The 16522-nt window shown below is 40.1% G+C and overlaps 2 protein-coding genes and 1 long non-coding RNA gene across 4 annotated transcripts; 2 read left to right on the top strand and 1 right to left on the bottom strand.

Moving 5' to 3' along the window:
* Positions 1-1334: 1334 nt before the first annotated feature.
* On the bottom strand, positions 1335-10421 carry LOC116060491 (saccharopine dehydrogenase-like oxidoreductase). The gene is made up of 12 exons (XM_031314064.2): positions 10125-10421; positions 8882-8994; positions 7124-7204; positions 6342-6471; positions 6116-6165; positions 5782-5912; positions 4854-4971; positions 4189-4308; positions 3989-4045; positions 3733-3844; positions 3367-3448; positions 1335-2770 (listed from the first exon to the last, which is right to left on the bottom strand). Exons 1-12 carry the CDS (start codon positions 10321-10323, stop codon positions 2680-2682), a joined length of 1284 nt encoding a protein of 427 aa, XP_031169924.1. The 5' UTR covers positions 10324-10421; the 3' UTR covers positions 1335-2679.
* On the top strand, positions 6561-7023 carry LOC116060494. Its single transcript, XR_004107523.2, has 2 exons — positions 6561-6696; positions 6877-7023. It is a non-coding gene; the product is annotated as an uncharacterized LOC116060494 (long non-coding RNA).
* Positions 10422-10645: 224 nt separating the features above from the next.
* On the top strand, positions 10646-16386 carry tfb2m (transcription factor B2, mitochondrial). Of its 2 annotated transcripts, none has more exons than XM_031314061.2 (10): positions 10646-10828; positions 11422-11784; positions 12522-12705; positions 12968-13059; positions 13164-13317; positions 13675-13823; positions 14283-14372; positions 14620-14679; positions 14781-14929; positions 15366-16386. In XM_031314061.2, the coding sequence occupies exons 2-10, from the start codon at positions 11497-11499 to the stop codon at positions 15553-15555; spliced, it is 1356 nt and encodes a 451-aa protein (XP_031169921.1). In that variant the 5' UTR covers positions 10646-10828; positions 11422-11496; the 3' UTR covers positions 15556-16386. The 2 variants fall into 2 exon arrangements, with proteins under 2 accessions (XP_031169921.1, XP_031169923.1); XM_031314063.2 differs by lacking the exon at positions 10646-10828 and adding an exon at positions 10902-10926.
* Positions 16387-16522: the final 136 nt, after the last annotated feature.

Below are 16522 nucleotides of genomic sequence, written 5' to 3'. Positions count from 1 at the left end.
GTTAATATCTAGTTTTATTTAGATTATACTTCCTTTTATGTCAAAGGTTATTTATGTCCAAGATGACTTGTAAATACTCGTATAATCTCACTTTGAAAACAAGGTGATGGCAGAGCCACTTTTTTTAAATGTTAGATCGCTTTAATATACAAGTCAAATGGTTATAGCAGCTGTCACCATGGAAACCAGCTCCTTTAGGTTAAGAAAAAGCAGTATGAACCAGTAGCTTATTTAGGTCAACTCTAATGGCATAGTCAGAGACGAGGTGGCGTTATTTCCATCAAAGAATAGGATATCACGGTTAATAATAATAATAAACACACAAACACCTTATGCACACCATCAAAGACAACATTTCCCGTTACATGGGCGGAGGCTTGTTTACAACTGCATTTCGCTCCTGATTGAGGTATTTCTATCACCAAATGCAAAGTCAGAGCTGACGTCTAGCAGACAATTGGTCAGGGGAATTATTGTTTCACTGTACATAAGTTTAAAAGTTATTTCTGCCTATTAAACCTGCAGGTTAGGGCTCTCTGACACAGGCCTGTGCAGGTAAAGTAAGGGTTGGATGAGCCCACAGACCATTCCCAGATTCACAATGAGAGCTGTAACAATACTGGAAACAATTTGTTTTTTCAAACGTTCAGTGATCAGTAAGGGTAGATAATTGACCAAAAAAAAAAAAAGCCAGGTGAACCAAAATGATGTTTAAGGCTTTTCTCTTCCTCCCCCTCACTCTCTCCTGAACGGGCCACTTCAGAGAACACACAACTGAGAAGTAGCAGAAAAAAAAGCATGCACAGTGTGGCAATAAACCAAATCAATCAAAAGTTTGCTTTGTCTAGCAACATAAGTAAAACGATCAAAAAGAAGACACACCAGAACCTGGAAATGGAAACAGCACAAAATATGACTTATTCTCACAGGTCTGACTTTAACACTGTAGAAAATCTATTTAAACATTTACCTTATGAGGATCAAAAAGTGGACCACTGCAATGTAAGGTTCCATACAGATACAGCTCTGGAACATAGGCCCGCCGACCCACACCAGAAGCCACGAGTACACCAACAGGGTAGCGAGGCCATCACCATGTTCAAAGCTGTACATATACAGTACAGCTGTGCTGGCAGTCTTAAACAGTTAATTATTACAAACAGCCAGGCTTAGGAGAAAGTTTTCTGAAGCCAACACCTCTTTGGTTCCATGACAAATGAGCCAAACCGTCCATACATTTGCTGGGAGGCCCACCACAAAGTTACTAAGCAGTAAATGCATTATGAGCATGGCTGACATGTTTCTATAAAATCGGTGTAAGAAAGACGCATGACTTTTTTTCTATTAGAGTTGGTTTTATTTATGAGGCTCATACAACAAAGCACAGCAAAACCCAAAACATGTCTTGTCACATGCACATAATGCTCAACGAGAAAAACAAGGACTGAAATCAACATTATCACTTTGTGGCGAAAAAAACAATTCCAGTCCAGAGGAGCAACAAACTTCTTCAAAAAACACGCTTGTTAACAAAACAGCAGAGGATTGGTTCAGTCACATGGAGTAACACACAGTTTTGTGCACGAACAACTGGATGCATTTTCTTACGAGGCTATAGGTGAATTGTTGCAACAATCAGCTACAAAGAAAAAGATTCAAGACAGTAGGATGGTTTAGTGATAGTCAAACTATTAACTGTCAAAAACAAAGCAATCAGGATTTTTAGCTAACTTGCCAGGGACAGCAAGCATGTAAGTACACGTGCACACACACACGTGCACACACACGTGAACACACGCACGAAGCTACTGTATGTCACAAGGACAACACTTATAAAGATTGTAGAAGTTTTCTTACAGTTACAGCTGACCGTTTAATAGTTTGCTACATCTGTATCGCTGATTTCAAATTACTTTACTAATCCTCAATCCTGCCAGGAGTAATATTGTCCAGGATACTATGAAGCTATCAGCCTGCTATACTGTTGCTATTTAATAACACAGGTCGTCAAGAGAATGTGCGACTTGTTGTCTAGCTATCCATTCCTGTGTAGGTAATTACCATATACACTGCATCACGAAGGTGTGGCAGTGTGATAAATACACTGTTAGATCATAATTTAATTTCTGTGCAAAATTCCACCAACCATTCTTTGGTATGATAAAAGTGCATTCTACACGTTTTCTCTTGCTCTTCTCTCTCTCTATCGCCTGATAGTGCACAATGGTAGAGAGAGACTTATATAAACCATTTCTGTCCAATTAGGTACAAATATGACTTACAATTACATAAAGTGAATCAATCAATCAAAATTCTTTTATTAGCAATAATTATGTTAATGGGAGGCCATGTTAAACCCATTTACACATAACTGGTTTTACGGTCCTTGGCTGAGAAATTCTGCTGCAGATGTGCCATTTCTCTAACAAGCAGAGGGTTAATAGTACATTCAAGCCGAAGGAAGACAAGCAAGTTTATGAACAAATGAAAAAGATAAATGCAAAAAGTACAATCAAAAATGTTGTTAGAATGTAATCTGAAAGTGCACTTCATCTCTAGTCAAGGATCTCGCAATGAAATAGCTCTCTTCAAAAGTTGGAAACTTAACGGTTATAATGCATATTAATGAGTAAGTGCTGTGAAAAACCTGAAGTATGGCATCAGGTAGGGGGTTAAACTTTAGACGACAGAAAACTGGATGCCGTGTTTGTTGAGGCGGTCCGTCAGTGTGGTTTTTGCAAAAGCAGCTCCTGGAGTATAAACTCCTCCCCTGGAAATGAAGGATAAAAGTTATAATTTCATACCCAAGAGTCAGGAATTTTATCAAGTGACATTCATGACACGCAATGGATGTTTAACAACAAAAATATGAAATAAATACTTTCTCTAGCTTGTGCATTATTAAACATGATAAAAACTCTGCTGAGTTGAGCTGAGAACTTTTATGCCGTTATTTCATTTCACAGTACCACAATCTTCTGCTTTTAGTCTATTAAAATAAACCACATAAACACATTAAATTGCCATCTGGTTTAGATTATCAATCACCCAATTCCTGTGGGATTAAGGGTAAGTGCCCGTTTACATGGACTGGCTCGATGGATTGGAAAATCTCAAACTCAAAAAACCTGGAATCCAAACTCGTGGACTGGACCTGATACATTTAAATAATCTAAATGTGTGGCCCAGCTATCAAGTCCCACATTGGCTCATTTGGGATAATTGTACCAATAAGTAGAGATTGACTTTGGAGTGGAAAAGAAATTGTGCAAAGTGACAAATGATATAGTTCATGTTGTGTTCTGTATTTGTCTGTAAAGTTCTTTCCAGGTCAGGCAGTAGATTTGGGTTGTGATAATAACTCACGTCTTGGGCAAGGCTGCGGGCTCATTGAGGATTGTTAGAGCAGCCTGCACCATGGCGATGGGCGTGGCCACATATCCACACTCTGAGTAATAACAGAAAGACAATTAAATAGCCATTAGACACAGCAAGGATGATTTTGAACAGGCCAGACTGGGTACCTGGGCTAATTTGCCTCATTACCCAGCCTGGATAGAAACAGGTATTGAATACAACTAACATGGTTGATTACTCGAGAGCCGTTTTCACGTTTTGTTCCTGCGTTCATGGAGGGTTTCAAATATTTTCAACTGTTTTGTGAGGGAAACACAAGTATCTAGTTGTTACATCAAGTACAAAACCTTGTATTATACTAGGATTATTAGTTACCTGGTCCCTGAACCAGTGTGCGGATCTTGGCATTAGGTTTTCCCTGGGAGGGGTCCTGTCCCTCTGTGTAGCCCTCTCCATAGAAAGCAAACTGGAAGGATGAAGCCTCCATCTAATACAAACATGGACACAGAGCATCTTCTTCTTAGCATACATTACTACCTAAACTAAATGGATTTCTTTTTTTGCATATGCATGAAACACAACCAACCCTGAGTGTAGGAACCTCTTATTTTCTGTTCAGTCGGCACTTTACCTGCTTTCTAGTTGGTCCAGCCTTGGAGAAGAGTCCAAAGGAGAAGAACTCTGGGTGCTGAGTGGTGGGTACAAACAACAGACAGAGATAAGCCCCTGAACATTTCACCCTGACTTCTTTGTTTCAATAATAGGTACAGTATATTATTCACAGTCAGTTGTGAAATGTAAATTGAACTAGGTCATGCTATGTTTGTTTACCTTGATGAGCAGGTTGCGTCCAAAACTGAACTTGACTAAGAGCCAGAACATCATGCCAGCAAACATCAGCTTGATAACGTTGCTAATACCTCCTATTCCTGCATACGCTCCATACTGAACCTAAAGTAAACAATTATTTTAACAATTATTTGATGCTGGACAAACATAGCAGAGGCAGTAATATACACACGGCTGCATCCATGTTGGTGTCATCTTAATCTGAATACAGCACTGTTGAAGAGTTCCAGCATACTGTTATGACTAATAAAAACAGTCAAAATAATGAAAATAACGGGTGAGGATGATTTTCTTGACTAATGGTTACACCATCAAAAGTGGAGAGGGACATAAACCGTCAAATGATTGTCGTCAAAAGATCTAAAAATAAAAATTCGGAACAAGATAGCATGCTCAGCTTTTCCATATAAACATGTTTACTGGATTGGAAAATCCTGACACAGCCAAGTTAAACCAGCTTTGTCCCAAAAGCTAAATTCATAATTGGTCCCATCTGTGGTACTTAGACATATTATTAGACACACTGCTACAGTCTCCACAATGCTTCTCTACAAGAACTATATTAAGAATTCATTTTACAAGTGAATCATTAAAGAAAAATTAACATAGAGAAAGTGTATAGAAAAACACTAAAATTAAAGACTGACCGGATTGGCCTGATGCTCGTCCACCAGGAAGCGCTGAGTTCTCTTCACGACCGAGGGATCGGAGCCCATGAACGGCACCGTATACTGCTGGATCTCATTGCTGAAGAACAAAGTTCCCCTACAAATACACAAACAATGCTGAGAAAACACTTCAATGACGTGATAACGTGTAGGGCAACCTGTAATATATGGCTCTTGTGTGTACTGAAGGATTGTGGGATTTAACCCTGAGACAAAACAATGTTTCCCCTGTACCAGACACAGTCAACGAATGTGGCAAGAGGATTATGCACTATTCTCAGCAGACCGATATTATTGTCTGTTACCATCTGATCACATATGCATCGTATCAGCGTTAGAGCTCGACCGATAAAGGACTTTTAAGGCCGATATCCAGGGTGGGAAATTAACTTTTTTGCCCACCAGCCACTGTGGCTGGTGGATGCCCAATTTTACCAGCCACTTATATTTTTTACCAGCCACTTTTTCCGGAATTCAAATTTATAAAAGAAAGTGCACTAGCATATTTTGAATTGCTTCAATACATTATTTTGTATTATTAATACATATTTTATTAATATAGGCAAATAAAAAGTGACGTGAAAGAAAGCCTGCGAGACCATGGTAAAATTGTGTTTGGTCATATTCTATAGTAATTGTAGGCCTACATGTTTAATGAACAAAAAAAAATATTGAATCATCTCTCAGTTACATAGCATTAATCAGTCCCTCCAGGATTTTGCAGCCTATTTTTGAGATTGTTGCGGCCCAAAATGGCTGATATCGCGGGAGCTTTTGTAAAAAATTGCGATAAAATTTGCCATGTCTTTTGTATTTTTGTTGCACTGAAGTTGCGAGAGACAGTGAAAGTTGAAATTACGATATCGAAAAGAAATTTTTGCTAAAAGGCCTTTTTTACTCTACATACCTGCGTCTAAGCTTAGAGCCAACAGTAGGGAGAGGTTTGTGATTAAACTTCCTCCTGAGACTCTGGAGCTTCTGGCTGTCGGAAAAACCATAGATGGCTGACTGCCACGTGCCGTCATGGATACATCCTCCCTGATAGAGGAAGATTAGAGAGACATACATGAAGGGAGAAAATGTGGAGGAAAAAGTGACAGGAGGGAGAAAGGAAAAACAAGACACATTTGAGATAGGGAGACAAATATGTGATAACACATAAATATAAGAAATGAGTGTTCAGAAATGGGGAAGACAAGCTGGTCCACTGCTTGGACTTATGGGTAATTAGTAGTACATACATCCTCTCCTGAGCCGATAGTCAGGAAGCTCTCCACTGCAGTCAGCGTACCTGAGGATAAACACACATACACACACCATGTTTTGGCAGAGGCTAATATGAAATTGAAAATAATCATAAATAGTAACAGAAAGAAAGGGCGTGGAACGACCACTGCATATCAGTGTCAGAGGGAGGGTTCATATTTAATGCATCGGTGTGTTTTGTGCATGTCAGTGTGTGCATACCCTTGAACTGGTCCCTGGTGTAGAGGACTCCCATGTCCGCAGGTATGGAGTCGAATCCACAGCTCCCTATGATGTACACACCTTTGTCAGCTGCCTGGCTGTTGTAGTTCAACTGCATGCTCTCCAGAAACTGCATACAGCCAGACAGAAATGCATGCAAAACACAAATACACCTTAAGTTAGGCTGTCAGAGTGCAGACTGTGTTTCAGTGATACATGCTGCATTCCACCGGCCACCATCTTTACTGCGAGGGGAAACCGCTGTCATGCAGCCAAGTGAGAGATTATTTTGTCTAACAGGCTACAGCATGAAACACAGCACGTCTCCCATTTGATTCAAACACACAAGCTGAAGGTTAGGACATCTGTAGGAAAAGATCCATGCAACGTCCACTGACAACATGCAGGTAGAGATAGAGGATTTAAATTCTTAGTTAGCAATTTGATTGACTAGTGTAGAGAGATCAGTAACTTCAATGCATTTCATCTATACCGTTTGTTTTTAAATATATATTATATATGTTTGAGTTAAGAGGAGTTCAGGGTCTTTGAGACAGGAAAACATGGTGATAAAAGGATAGGAGGGCAACATTCTGTCATCTTTAATTAACATGCATTATCAAATTAGAAGCATCTATCGTGTTCCTAAGTGTAAGATTTAGGTCAAAGGAAAGGATAAAAACCATTAAACACAGGTTTAATTACAGGGCAGCCACCTTAATGCTCTTAAGGTAGATTTAATGATTAAAGAGAAGTTAATAAATACAGCACAGTGGGCATACCTGAGGCTCTCCACTAATGTCAATATGATGGGCTCCATTCTCCACACAGGCTTTGACCATTGGCTCGCCATAGAACCTGTACTATACACACACAGAGATACACACATTAATTTATGCACTGTTGGAATTTCTCCATGTTCCAACGGCCGATTCCCCATCAAATATAGTTCCCATTACTGCTAATCCCTGTGTTAGTCTGGAGAGCACACACACACACACACACACACACACACACACACACACACACACACACACACACACACACACACACACACACACACACACACACACACACACACACACACACACACACACACACACACACACACACACACACACACACACACACACACGAGAAATTGCACTTCTTTTCAATCTTTTTGATTAGTAAAAGAGTAAATCTCGATTCCGCCTGTGTTGACTTATTTGACAATGTTTATTCAACACAAATGTGATATCAGAGAAGCAATTGGTACAGCATGCATCAACAACGTCATACCAAGATCTTAAAAGACATTTTACTAAATCTTAAATATCTATAATGTCTTGGGTAACCACGTCATAAAACGGTCAACACCCGTTTCTTCTCTTGCATATCACAGGGCAACTGGACATCTCAAGGTCTTTCTGCTTATCATTACTATCTGACACAACCTAATCCTCCACACACAACGTTGGCCAAGTATGAAGGTTTTATGAGGCCCCTTTGGTTACGAAACCAAATATTTCTTCATACTTTTTTTTCTACCACAAAGTGCCAGTATCTATATGCTCACCATATCCCCCCAGATCACGATCCACACAGGCATCCCAATGTTACCAGTGCAGCAAGAAGCTGCAGAATCCAGCTCTCAAGGCAAATCCTGTTCTACTTGTTCATTGTGCTGTTATGTATTTCAGATATACAGTACATGTTCAGTATTACACATCAAGTCATAGGATTCAAGTGATTCTTATGAATCGACTTTTTGTTTGTGGTCTTTAAAAGTAATCTTCATTTGATTTGATTTTGGATACACGGCTGACTCAAGTTATACTAAACAGGCCAACTGGCAGAGCGAGGTACATTCTTCCCTTGTGAAACTCCCTATTCCTGTTCCTTCGAGAATATCACATAAGATGAGTTATTTACAGAATACTATGTGGTCTTTCACCTTGGTAATACCAGATTTATTACATTTGTACAAATACAGGAAAAGATGAGTGGCTTTGTATTGTCAAGCTAAAAACACTGAAACTTAAAAAAAAAAAAAAAAAAAAAAGACAAGATGGTCCATCTCCTTTTGGCTTCAACTGTGTGCCTCCATTTTAACCAAGCTGGCAAGATGCTGCTGTGTGTGAAATGGTTACTGCACTGGAAGAAACAGTTTGGTTTGAAACAAGAACCTGAATGACGTATAGGACGCAAAGCAGTGCTGGAAACCTACTTTTCATTCTGACTTTAACACAATACGACTTATTGTTTGCTGTAAGTCAGTAGCCTCCATTGTGTAAATGAAGGTTGCTCTGTGTGTGTGTGTGTGTGAGTGAGTGAAAAAAAAGAAAGCGAGAGAGAGAGAGAGAGAGAGAGAGAGAGAGAGAGAGAAAAAATGGGATACTGTTGAGCTACACTGATGCCAAAAGAAGATGCCAACATGCTATCTAGTGAGATTATGTGAGGAAAAAATAGCTCATGAGTATCATGAGATGGAGCAAGTTTTCTGTGTTAAAAGACAAGTAATCATAGATGCACACATTTCTTTGGAATTGTCTACTTACAGGCCCCACACAGTTGAGAACAACCACAGCCTGTTTGCACATGGCTGCCAGGGAGTCTGGTTCTTCTACATCTGCCACGATAATGTCCACCTCTGACCTCAGCTCAGGCTTACCTGCACACGCACGTGCACACAGACACACGCACAAACATCAGTCTTCATAGTTCACATAATTAAAATATTTGTGATTCCCAGGTGTGTGTGTGTGTATGCAAGTACTGTATATCTGTGTAAACAAACACTGTACACTGTAAATAAAGGAGGAACAACACATAGGCTAAGAAAACACAGATGATGTCTGTTGGATGAAACTTTTTTATGTGCTACACATAAATGGCCTAAAAAGGAAAGAACTTGCAAAACTAGGCTATATAAGCCGTTTTTAAATGTGCCACTAACTTTTTGGGGGTTGTGGGATAAAAGGCAATTTTTTGTTTGAACAGACACGCTGCAATTTTCAGTGTTTACCGATTGACTGGACTAGTGAACTTGTCAGGCTGTGTGTGTGCTGTCATCAGTGGGGATTGTACAGTGAGCAGGTTTGTTCCATCAGCTGTTGTACACTCCCTGAGGAGCAGCATAACTATCTAATCCTCTGGAAACTTGCATTACAATCATGAAAGGGAAAAAATAAAAATAACCCCCCACCACCACCTAGCATTTAGTATGCAGAAAATAACTCATTTTATAAATAATATTTTTATGGCAGTTTTTTCAGGCATACATCTTTATCCTCTAATGACACCAGAGGAACTTTTTATTAAAGTGAGGCACAAGAGTTAAGCAAATGAAGACATACATCCCTGTGAACACACGATTTTAAATAATTTAATAGAATAAAGGATTGATTGAATAATGATCGTTAGTCGGTGTTACTGCATTATTAATTGCGACCCTTAATAATAATAATAATAATAATAATAATAATAATAATAATAATAATAATAGCTTAAATTAAATGTTAACTTTACTGCAACCTCGCTTGTACTTTAGAGTTCCCGGTCAGAGTTTGGGATCAAAGTCATGTTAAACTAATTACTATCAGCGAGCAAAAGATTAGTCATCCTGAATCTGCGTTATGCAATTTCCCTTGGCCTAAGAAATACAGTATTCTTGTAAAATCAGATTCAACTCGCAGCTCGGCTCACCAACGACAATATGCATGCATTTGACACTACATCAGTTGAACGGATTAACTGAGAAGCTATCCCTGTGGCAGCTAATGGGATTGTTCAGATACATACCGAGGACTCCGGCGGCCTGCTCCAGAACTTTTTCCAGCTTCTGCTTGCTCCTGCCTGCCACGGCCCACTTCAGGTTCCCTTTCGGACCCTCGGACACGGTCCGGGCCACCTCCTCCACCACAAACTGTCCCGTAAACCCAGAGGCTCCGAAGATAACCAGGTGGTATGGCCTACTAGATGATGTTTCAACACGCGCCATAGTGACTGCAAATAAGCTACGATACCTCCACCTCACAGACTGACAGTGGAGAGCACTGACTGCGTGCTGTTTTGACAGCGCTTTTTTTATCTACTTCCGTAGCAACATTATGCTAATATGCGAACAGGTATTTTAAAAAGGGGTAGTTTTTTTTTAGATACCTGAACAATTACATGTATATAAATTGCGTTGCGTTAAGTGTGTATTTTTAAGAAATTTCTATATTCCTAGTAATAGAGATGTCAGTTATTTATTTATTTTTATAGCATGACAACTTCCTCGAGTTTCTGATTGGTCCTCGTAATAGTCGCATGTCAATGACGACAATCAAATGCGCGACGCGCCTGGCAGTACCACGAGAATTGCAAAATACAACTCGGGGGTCGGGCTACTGAGAGGTCAATGTCATGCAGTTTTACCAACGAATAGACCGACAAGCGCCACCTATAAATCACTGATGGCTTTATATATGGATATATAACGTTATAAGATATTCTTCAATAAGGTATGTCTGTGGTTCTCTAGATGAAACGACATAAAATGCATTTAGTTGTAAGCGACGTTAGCGTACTAGGCTACCCAGTCGGCTAACAACTTTGATATGTAAGTGTCATCAAACTGTTCATCGCCTTCGTGTAACTGATTGCCTGCGAGGTTATTGTGTGGCTCTTTGGCGAGCTGATGGCCAAAGTGTGTAAAGCTACAGAGTGAAGGACAGTGAATACCTCTCCAGTAAGGCCAATAGGGTTAAGCCATCAGTTAGGAAGAAAAAGTTGAACGTTATTTTCCCACGTGCTAGGAGAACATATTGTATTCACTTTGGCACACGATTGTTTTTGTTTTACGATATTAACTTAATGGCCATTTAAATCATTTATAATTGTATCCACTGTATCTACCCTTTAAATACGTTAAGTTAGTCAAACACCGGGTTAGTTAACGTTACTAGAGCAGTTTTTGAGCGAGAATTCTTGAACTCTAGCGAGTTACACAAGTCTCATTTAATGATACAACATGTTCAAATCTAAGTTAGTGACACTCGAATGTCTCTTATTCCTCTTAACATCCCTTGTCCCTTTTCCTCCCCATTCTCTCTAGGCAATGGCCTCGTGAAGAGGTCCCCCAGTCTCCCTCCCCCCTCCTCCTCTGTAGTTAGAGGTCAACTGGTCCACCATGTCCATCCAGATGTGTAGAGTGGTGGAGGTGATGATGCGCTCTGCTTGCTGCCAGACCATCAGAAGTAGATCCTGTTTTCACAAGGCAGCGTTGGCCCCTGTGGGTCATTCTGGCTTCTGTGTCCTTGGGGCTCCTGTGCTTCATAGAAGGGCCTACAGCCTGGACTCTCTCTCTTCGGGTCCTGGTCGGCCCACACTTGGTCCAAGCTCCCAACAGCCCCGTGCAGAGAGGACATCCCCCTCCTCAGCACTCACACACAGGAACCTGTCTGCTGTGGCTGTACAGGTAGGCAGTTGTCTTTAGCTTTGCTTGAGTCTAGATTCTAGTCTTCCACTGCAGCTTGGTGTATGTGAAGTTCTAATAAAATACACAACCCTTCTTTTTTTTGTACCTATTGATGTAAAATGATAGGGAATTTTCCACTTTTAAGGAATTTAGTAACCGTGGCAAATTCTTTGTTGTATGTACATGTGTTTTGACATATAGTTCAACTATTACACAATTTTAAGTAATTTCTGTTGGTTGTGTTGCGTGGTTGAGTCTGCTCTAGTATCCGCTTTCTTTTCATCATTATGGTCTGATATCCTGTCTTAAACTTGATTGTTGAGGTGCACAACACATAGACCAGCTCTGACCCTGCACCTGGCCCCAATGTTTTGCCCCAAACAACTGCGGTTAGCCCAGAAGTTGACACTTTGTTGTTGTTGTTGTACTCTCTTATCCATGCTGTATTCTGTTACTGTCTGCTGCTGCAATGCTCAAATTTAGGCTCAGGGACCATTCAAGTTTCAATTTATATGGTTCTGTGGTAATGCACTGTATAATTCTTGAGGTTTTCTGGCTACTTTAACCACTTTGTGTGAGGAGAAAATGCACATATTGATATAAATCTTGTGTTTGCGCAGTAAACCTAAAATGTACAAGAGTGAAAGATTGACCATGGTTCCAAATATACTGTAAGCTTTTGTCACATATGATATCTATTATTTTCACACTCTATGTGCATTTTATTCTTTCTCCAGGGCCAATGTCGTCCTCTGTGCCGGTATGACTTCCTGGACCTTGGGGAGGTAGAGGAGAATGTACGCCGTGCTCAGGCCTGTAAAGTAATCAGACACTTCATAGTGGACCCAGATCTGGCTAAACTGGTAACACAGCATTTAGGACCTGAGGATACTAAAACGGTTATCTTCGAATGTAACCCAGGTATGCATTTGTACAACAGTCAGACAGTGTGAAACATTGAGGTTGACTTAATGTATGAATATTTGTTCTTCTGCGAGTTTGTTTGATGTGTAACTTCCATCTAATTTGGCATAAACATTGGCAAACTAAACCATTTATTTTTTACTTGGATGCATTTGAGAAAAATGTGTTTTTATGATTTATAAGTTTGTGCACATTATATCATACTTGTCCGTGAAACAAAAATGAATTGATGTTCGGTGTTTGTGTCTGTCTTTCTTAGGTCCTGGGGTATTGACTAGGACACTGCTAAATGCTGGAGCTCAGAGAGTTGTGGCTCTTGAAGGGGATAGGTTCTTCCTTCATGATCTACAGGTAACACAAACACTCCTACACATCAAATATCCTTACACATAGATTAACCAATTCTTAGTTCTAATCTAGCAGTTAGAAAAATAAATGACGTTTTTATGTTGTAGGAGTTGGAAGGTCGCCTTGATGGTCAGTTGGAAGTAGTTCACTGTGACTACTTTAAACTAGACCCCATCGGCAGTGGAAACCTTAAACCCCCTGTTATGTTCACTGACAAACTGTTCACTGATCTGGGGATATCAGAGGCTAACTGGACTGATGGTGAGAAAAAACCTAAGACACTGCTGCTATGTTGCATATTCAGTCTCTCACACATACCAGTCCTTCCAGAAAAATGCGTATTTGAAAAAATGCGGCCCCTGCATAAATATGCAGACTTTGGTTGGCTGATTATGCATTGAATTATGCGATCGCATAATCGCGTTTTTCTGGAGGGACTGACATACACACAGAGTTTTTTTTTTTTTGTTCCTTTAGTTGAGCCTCTCTGGCTGCAAAACAATCCCACCTCCTTCATACACTAAATACATAAGTATTATCCTAACCGTAAACATATATGCCTATAGCATTTGGTTGGTGGGATGGGTTGGTAATGTTTTCATGTGTGTGTCTCTCTAGACATCCCAGTGAAGGTGGTGGGTATCCTGCCCCTGCGTAATGAGCGTGGCATGCTGCTGAAGATGGTTTACGCCTTGTTTGAACGGCTGTCTGTCTACAGATATGGAAGAGTAGAGCTCAACCTCTTCATAAGCGAGAAGGAATACCTGGTAAAAGAACAAGATCATTTTTGTGTGGGGGTGGGTGGTTACACCCATGCTTATGTCTCTTGTTTTCATTAGGGGCTGCTTTAAACCGGCAAATTAATCAATACATTTTTATTTGTCACGTGAAATCGTACGAGGTACAATTCCAGTGAAATGTTATCCCATCAGCTCCTTAAACTTGTGCGTGATTCATCATAAAGCATGATGTGGCCGTCAGATCGGCACACAGAAAAAGCGTCACCCGGTTGAATGGCAGCTGCACTTCTTGCGAATAGACACCACAGCTCCTGACATCCCGCTGGAGACCTCAGATCTATACTCAGTTAATGCTGCACCTGCAGTATAATCATCCGCTTTGGTGATCTGGCCTGGAAATTGCCATATCGATGCTGAGGGTGACTTGTGTCTGGTAATTTAAACAAACCTTGTATAACATATTTAACACAGTTATTTCTCCATCAGAAACTGGTGTCATGTCCAGGTGAAATGATGCACTACAGAGCCTTCAGTGTCCTCTGGCAGATGGCCTGTGATATCGAACTACTGCACAAGGTACAGTATGAGGGAGGGTAACAAATGTATTAAAACCAGTAAGGTTGATATTTAAATAGTTGTATTAGTATTTTTTAAGTTAAAAAAAAGCGTGTGAGAGCATGTGACTGTGTTTAGTTTGATGATACTTCCATAAAGCTATTGCTGGGGATCGAGCTACTAAAGCTTCCGTGGTTACACATTTTCAACATAAAGAGGGTAAATCTGATAGTCTTCTAGTTGTCAACCTCCTTATCTGTCTGTGCAGGAGCCCTGGGAGTCATTTGTGAGGTCTTCCAGACAGAGTGTACCTAGCGCTAAGGGCAAGGTAAGGAAGAGAGCAGACTCGATAACAGCAGTATAAAGTTGTTTGGGATTGTCTATACAATATAATGTCCTCCCTCATCCTCTGTCCCTTTCTCCCCTCAGCTTCCCAATGACCACCTGTGCCTGGTGCGTCTGCGTCCGCGGGCTGATCTCTTCTCTGCCGGCCTAACTCCTTCTAATGCGTCAACTCTGCTGATGATGATAAAGCAGTGTCTGGCAAAGAGAAAGGTCAAGCTCATTGACAGGCTCAAGTAAGACACACACACACACACACACACACACACACACACACACACACACACACACAAAGCTATTGAGACAGACCTGTGGTTAACACATTGCACATGTTGCATCAAAAAACTGCTCTTTGTGGGCGCCCATATAGCTCAGTTGGTAGAGCGGGCGCCCATATATAGAGATTTACTCCCCGACGCAACAGGCCCAGGTTCGACTCCAACCTGCGGCCTTTTGCTGCATGTCATTCCCCCTTTCTCTCCCTTTTCATGTCTTCAGCTGTCCTGTCAAAAATAAAAGGCCGAAAATCCCCCCAAAAAAACGATTTGAAAAAAAAAAAAAAAGAACTGCTCTTTGTGTGTCTGTAAGTCTTCCACTAAGTGCATCCATACTATAGTAGTATTATAGGCTGTTTTCTAACTTGTTTGTTCTCCCTCTCTTGTGTTTTTCTAGTCTCTGGTCTCCAGATAGTGGGAGTAAGCTGTTATCGGAGATGGGCATGCCGGAGGACATATTGACAGGCCATGTATATCCAGAGGAGTATCTTCGACTGTTCCAGCTGATGGACAAGAGTCAGGAGTTTACACAGAGCTGGCTTTATGAAGAGATTCTGGAAAACACACAGAGGGAGGGTTGGGGCTAAAATATAGACATACAGGTCATGTGTATAGTTTTATAGAAATGAAATGCAAAATAAAACAAAAACACACATAATATAATGATAATGTAATATAAAAAAGGAATACTACAATGTGTGATGCAATAAAACGGGGGACGCAGAAGATACATACAGAAACACAAAAAATAGTAACAAGTAAAATGTTCATAAAATGGATGCAGCTGAATAACTTGAAATGTATTTATTACCTGACATAATATACTTTTGTAGGGAGTGACAATGGAGTATGACTTCAAATGACCCTGCTGTGATGTCCTGAATTGCAATTCCAATGAGTTAAAAACTCAGTAGCAGAAATTGTCCTTTTTGGGCCCTCACTTGAGATTTTTATTTGACGGCCAGTGGGAACATTTTCATTTTGTTGCAGAATAAAGGTTTTATGATTAGTTAAATTATGTAAAAGGAAAAACCTCTGTATGAAGACAACAGCAGCATGTCCAACGGGGACTGAAAAAAAAAGCCTCATGGATGCACTGTCATGAAAATGATATAATTCAGAAATGCGCGTGTAAATGATTGATAAAACTGCAGTTTTGCTGATGCAGTTTACTGTAACAGCAGTGTCACAACACAATCCTGCATGTATCTTCTATTACATTATTTTCCAAAAACTGGAGTAGCAGTGCAGGAAGAAAGAGGAAGTTGTTCACTGTATAGCAGGTCTGTGTATATTTTTGTATTTTTGTGTGTACTTAAGCTTTAAATCTGACAAATGTCATGTCTTATGGATTATGTAAGCTGTGTGTGTAATAGAATTTTTTAAAGAAATCATTAAATCAAAATGTTGAAATGTAATGTGGGAAGACATTGGTTTTAGCCTTGTTTTAGTAAGTGCTCACACAATTTGTCTGATGTTGGCCAGACTAAATCTATTACTATTCTTCCCTGGTTCCAGAGAGGTGAAAACTGTTATTCACTAGGTTGGTATGCT

The sequence above is a fragment of the Sander lucioperca genome, chromosome 3 (genome assembly GCF_008315115.2).
Source record: "Sander lucioperca isolate FBNREF2018 chromosome 3, SLUC_FBN_1.2, whole genome shotgun sequence".
Classification (NCBI taxonomy): Eukaryota; Metazoa; Chordata; class Actinopteri; order Perciformes; family Percidae; genus Sander; species Sander lucioperca.
The sequence above is the reverse complement of the archived record's forward strand: the minus strand, read 5'-3'. Positions and strand labels throughout refer to the sequence as shown.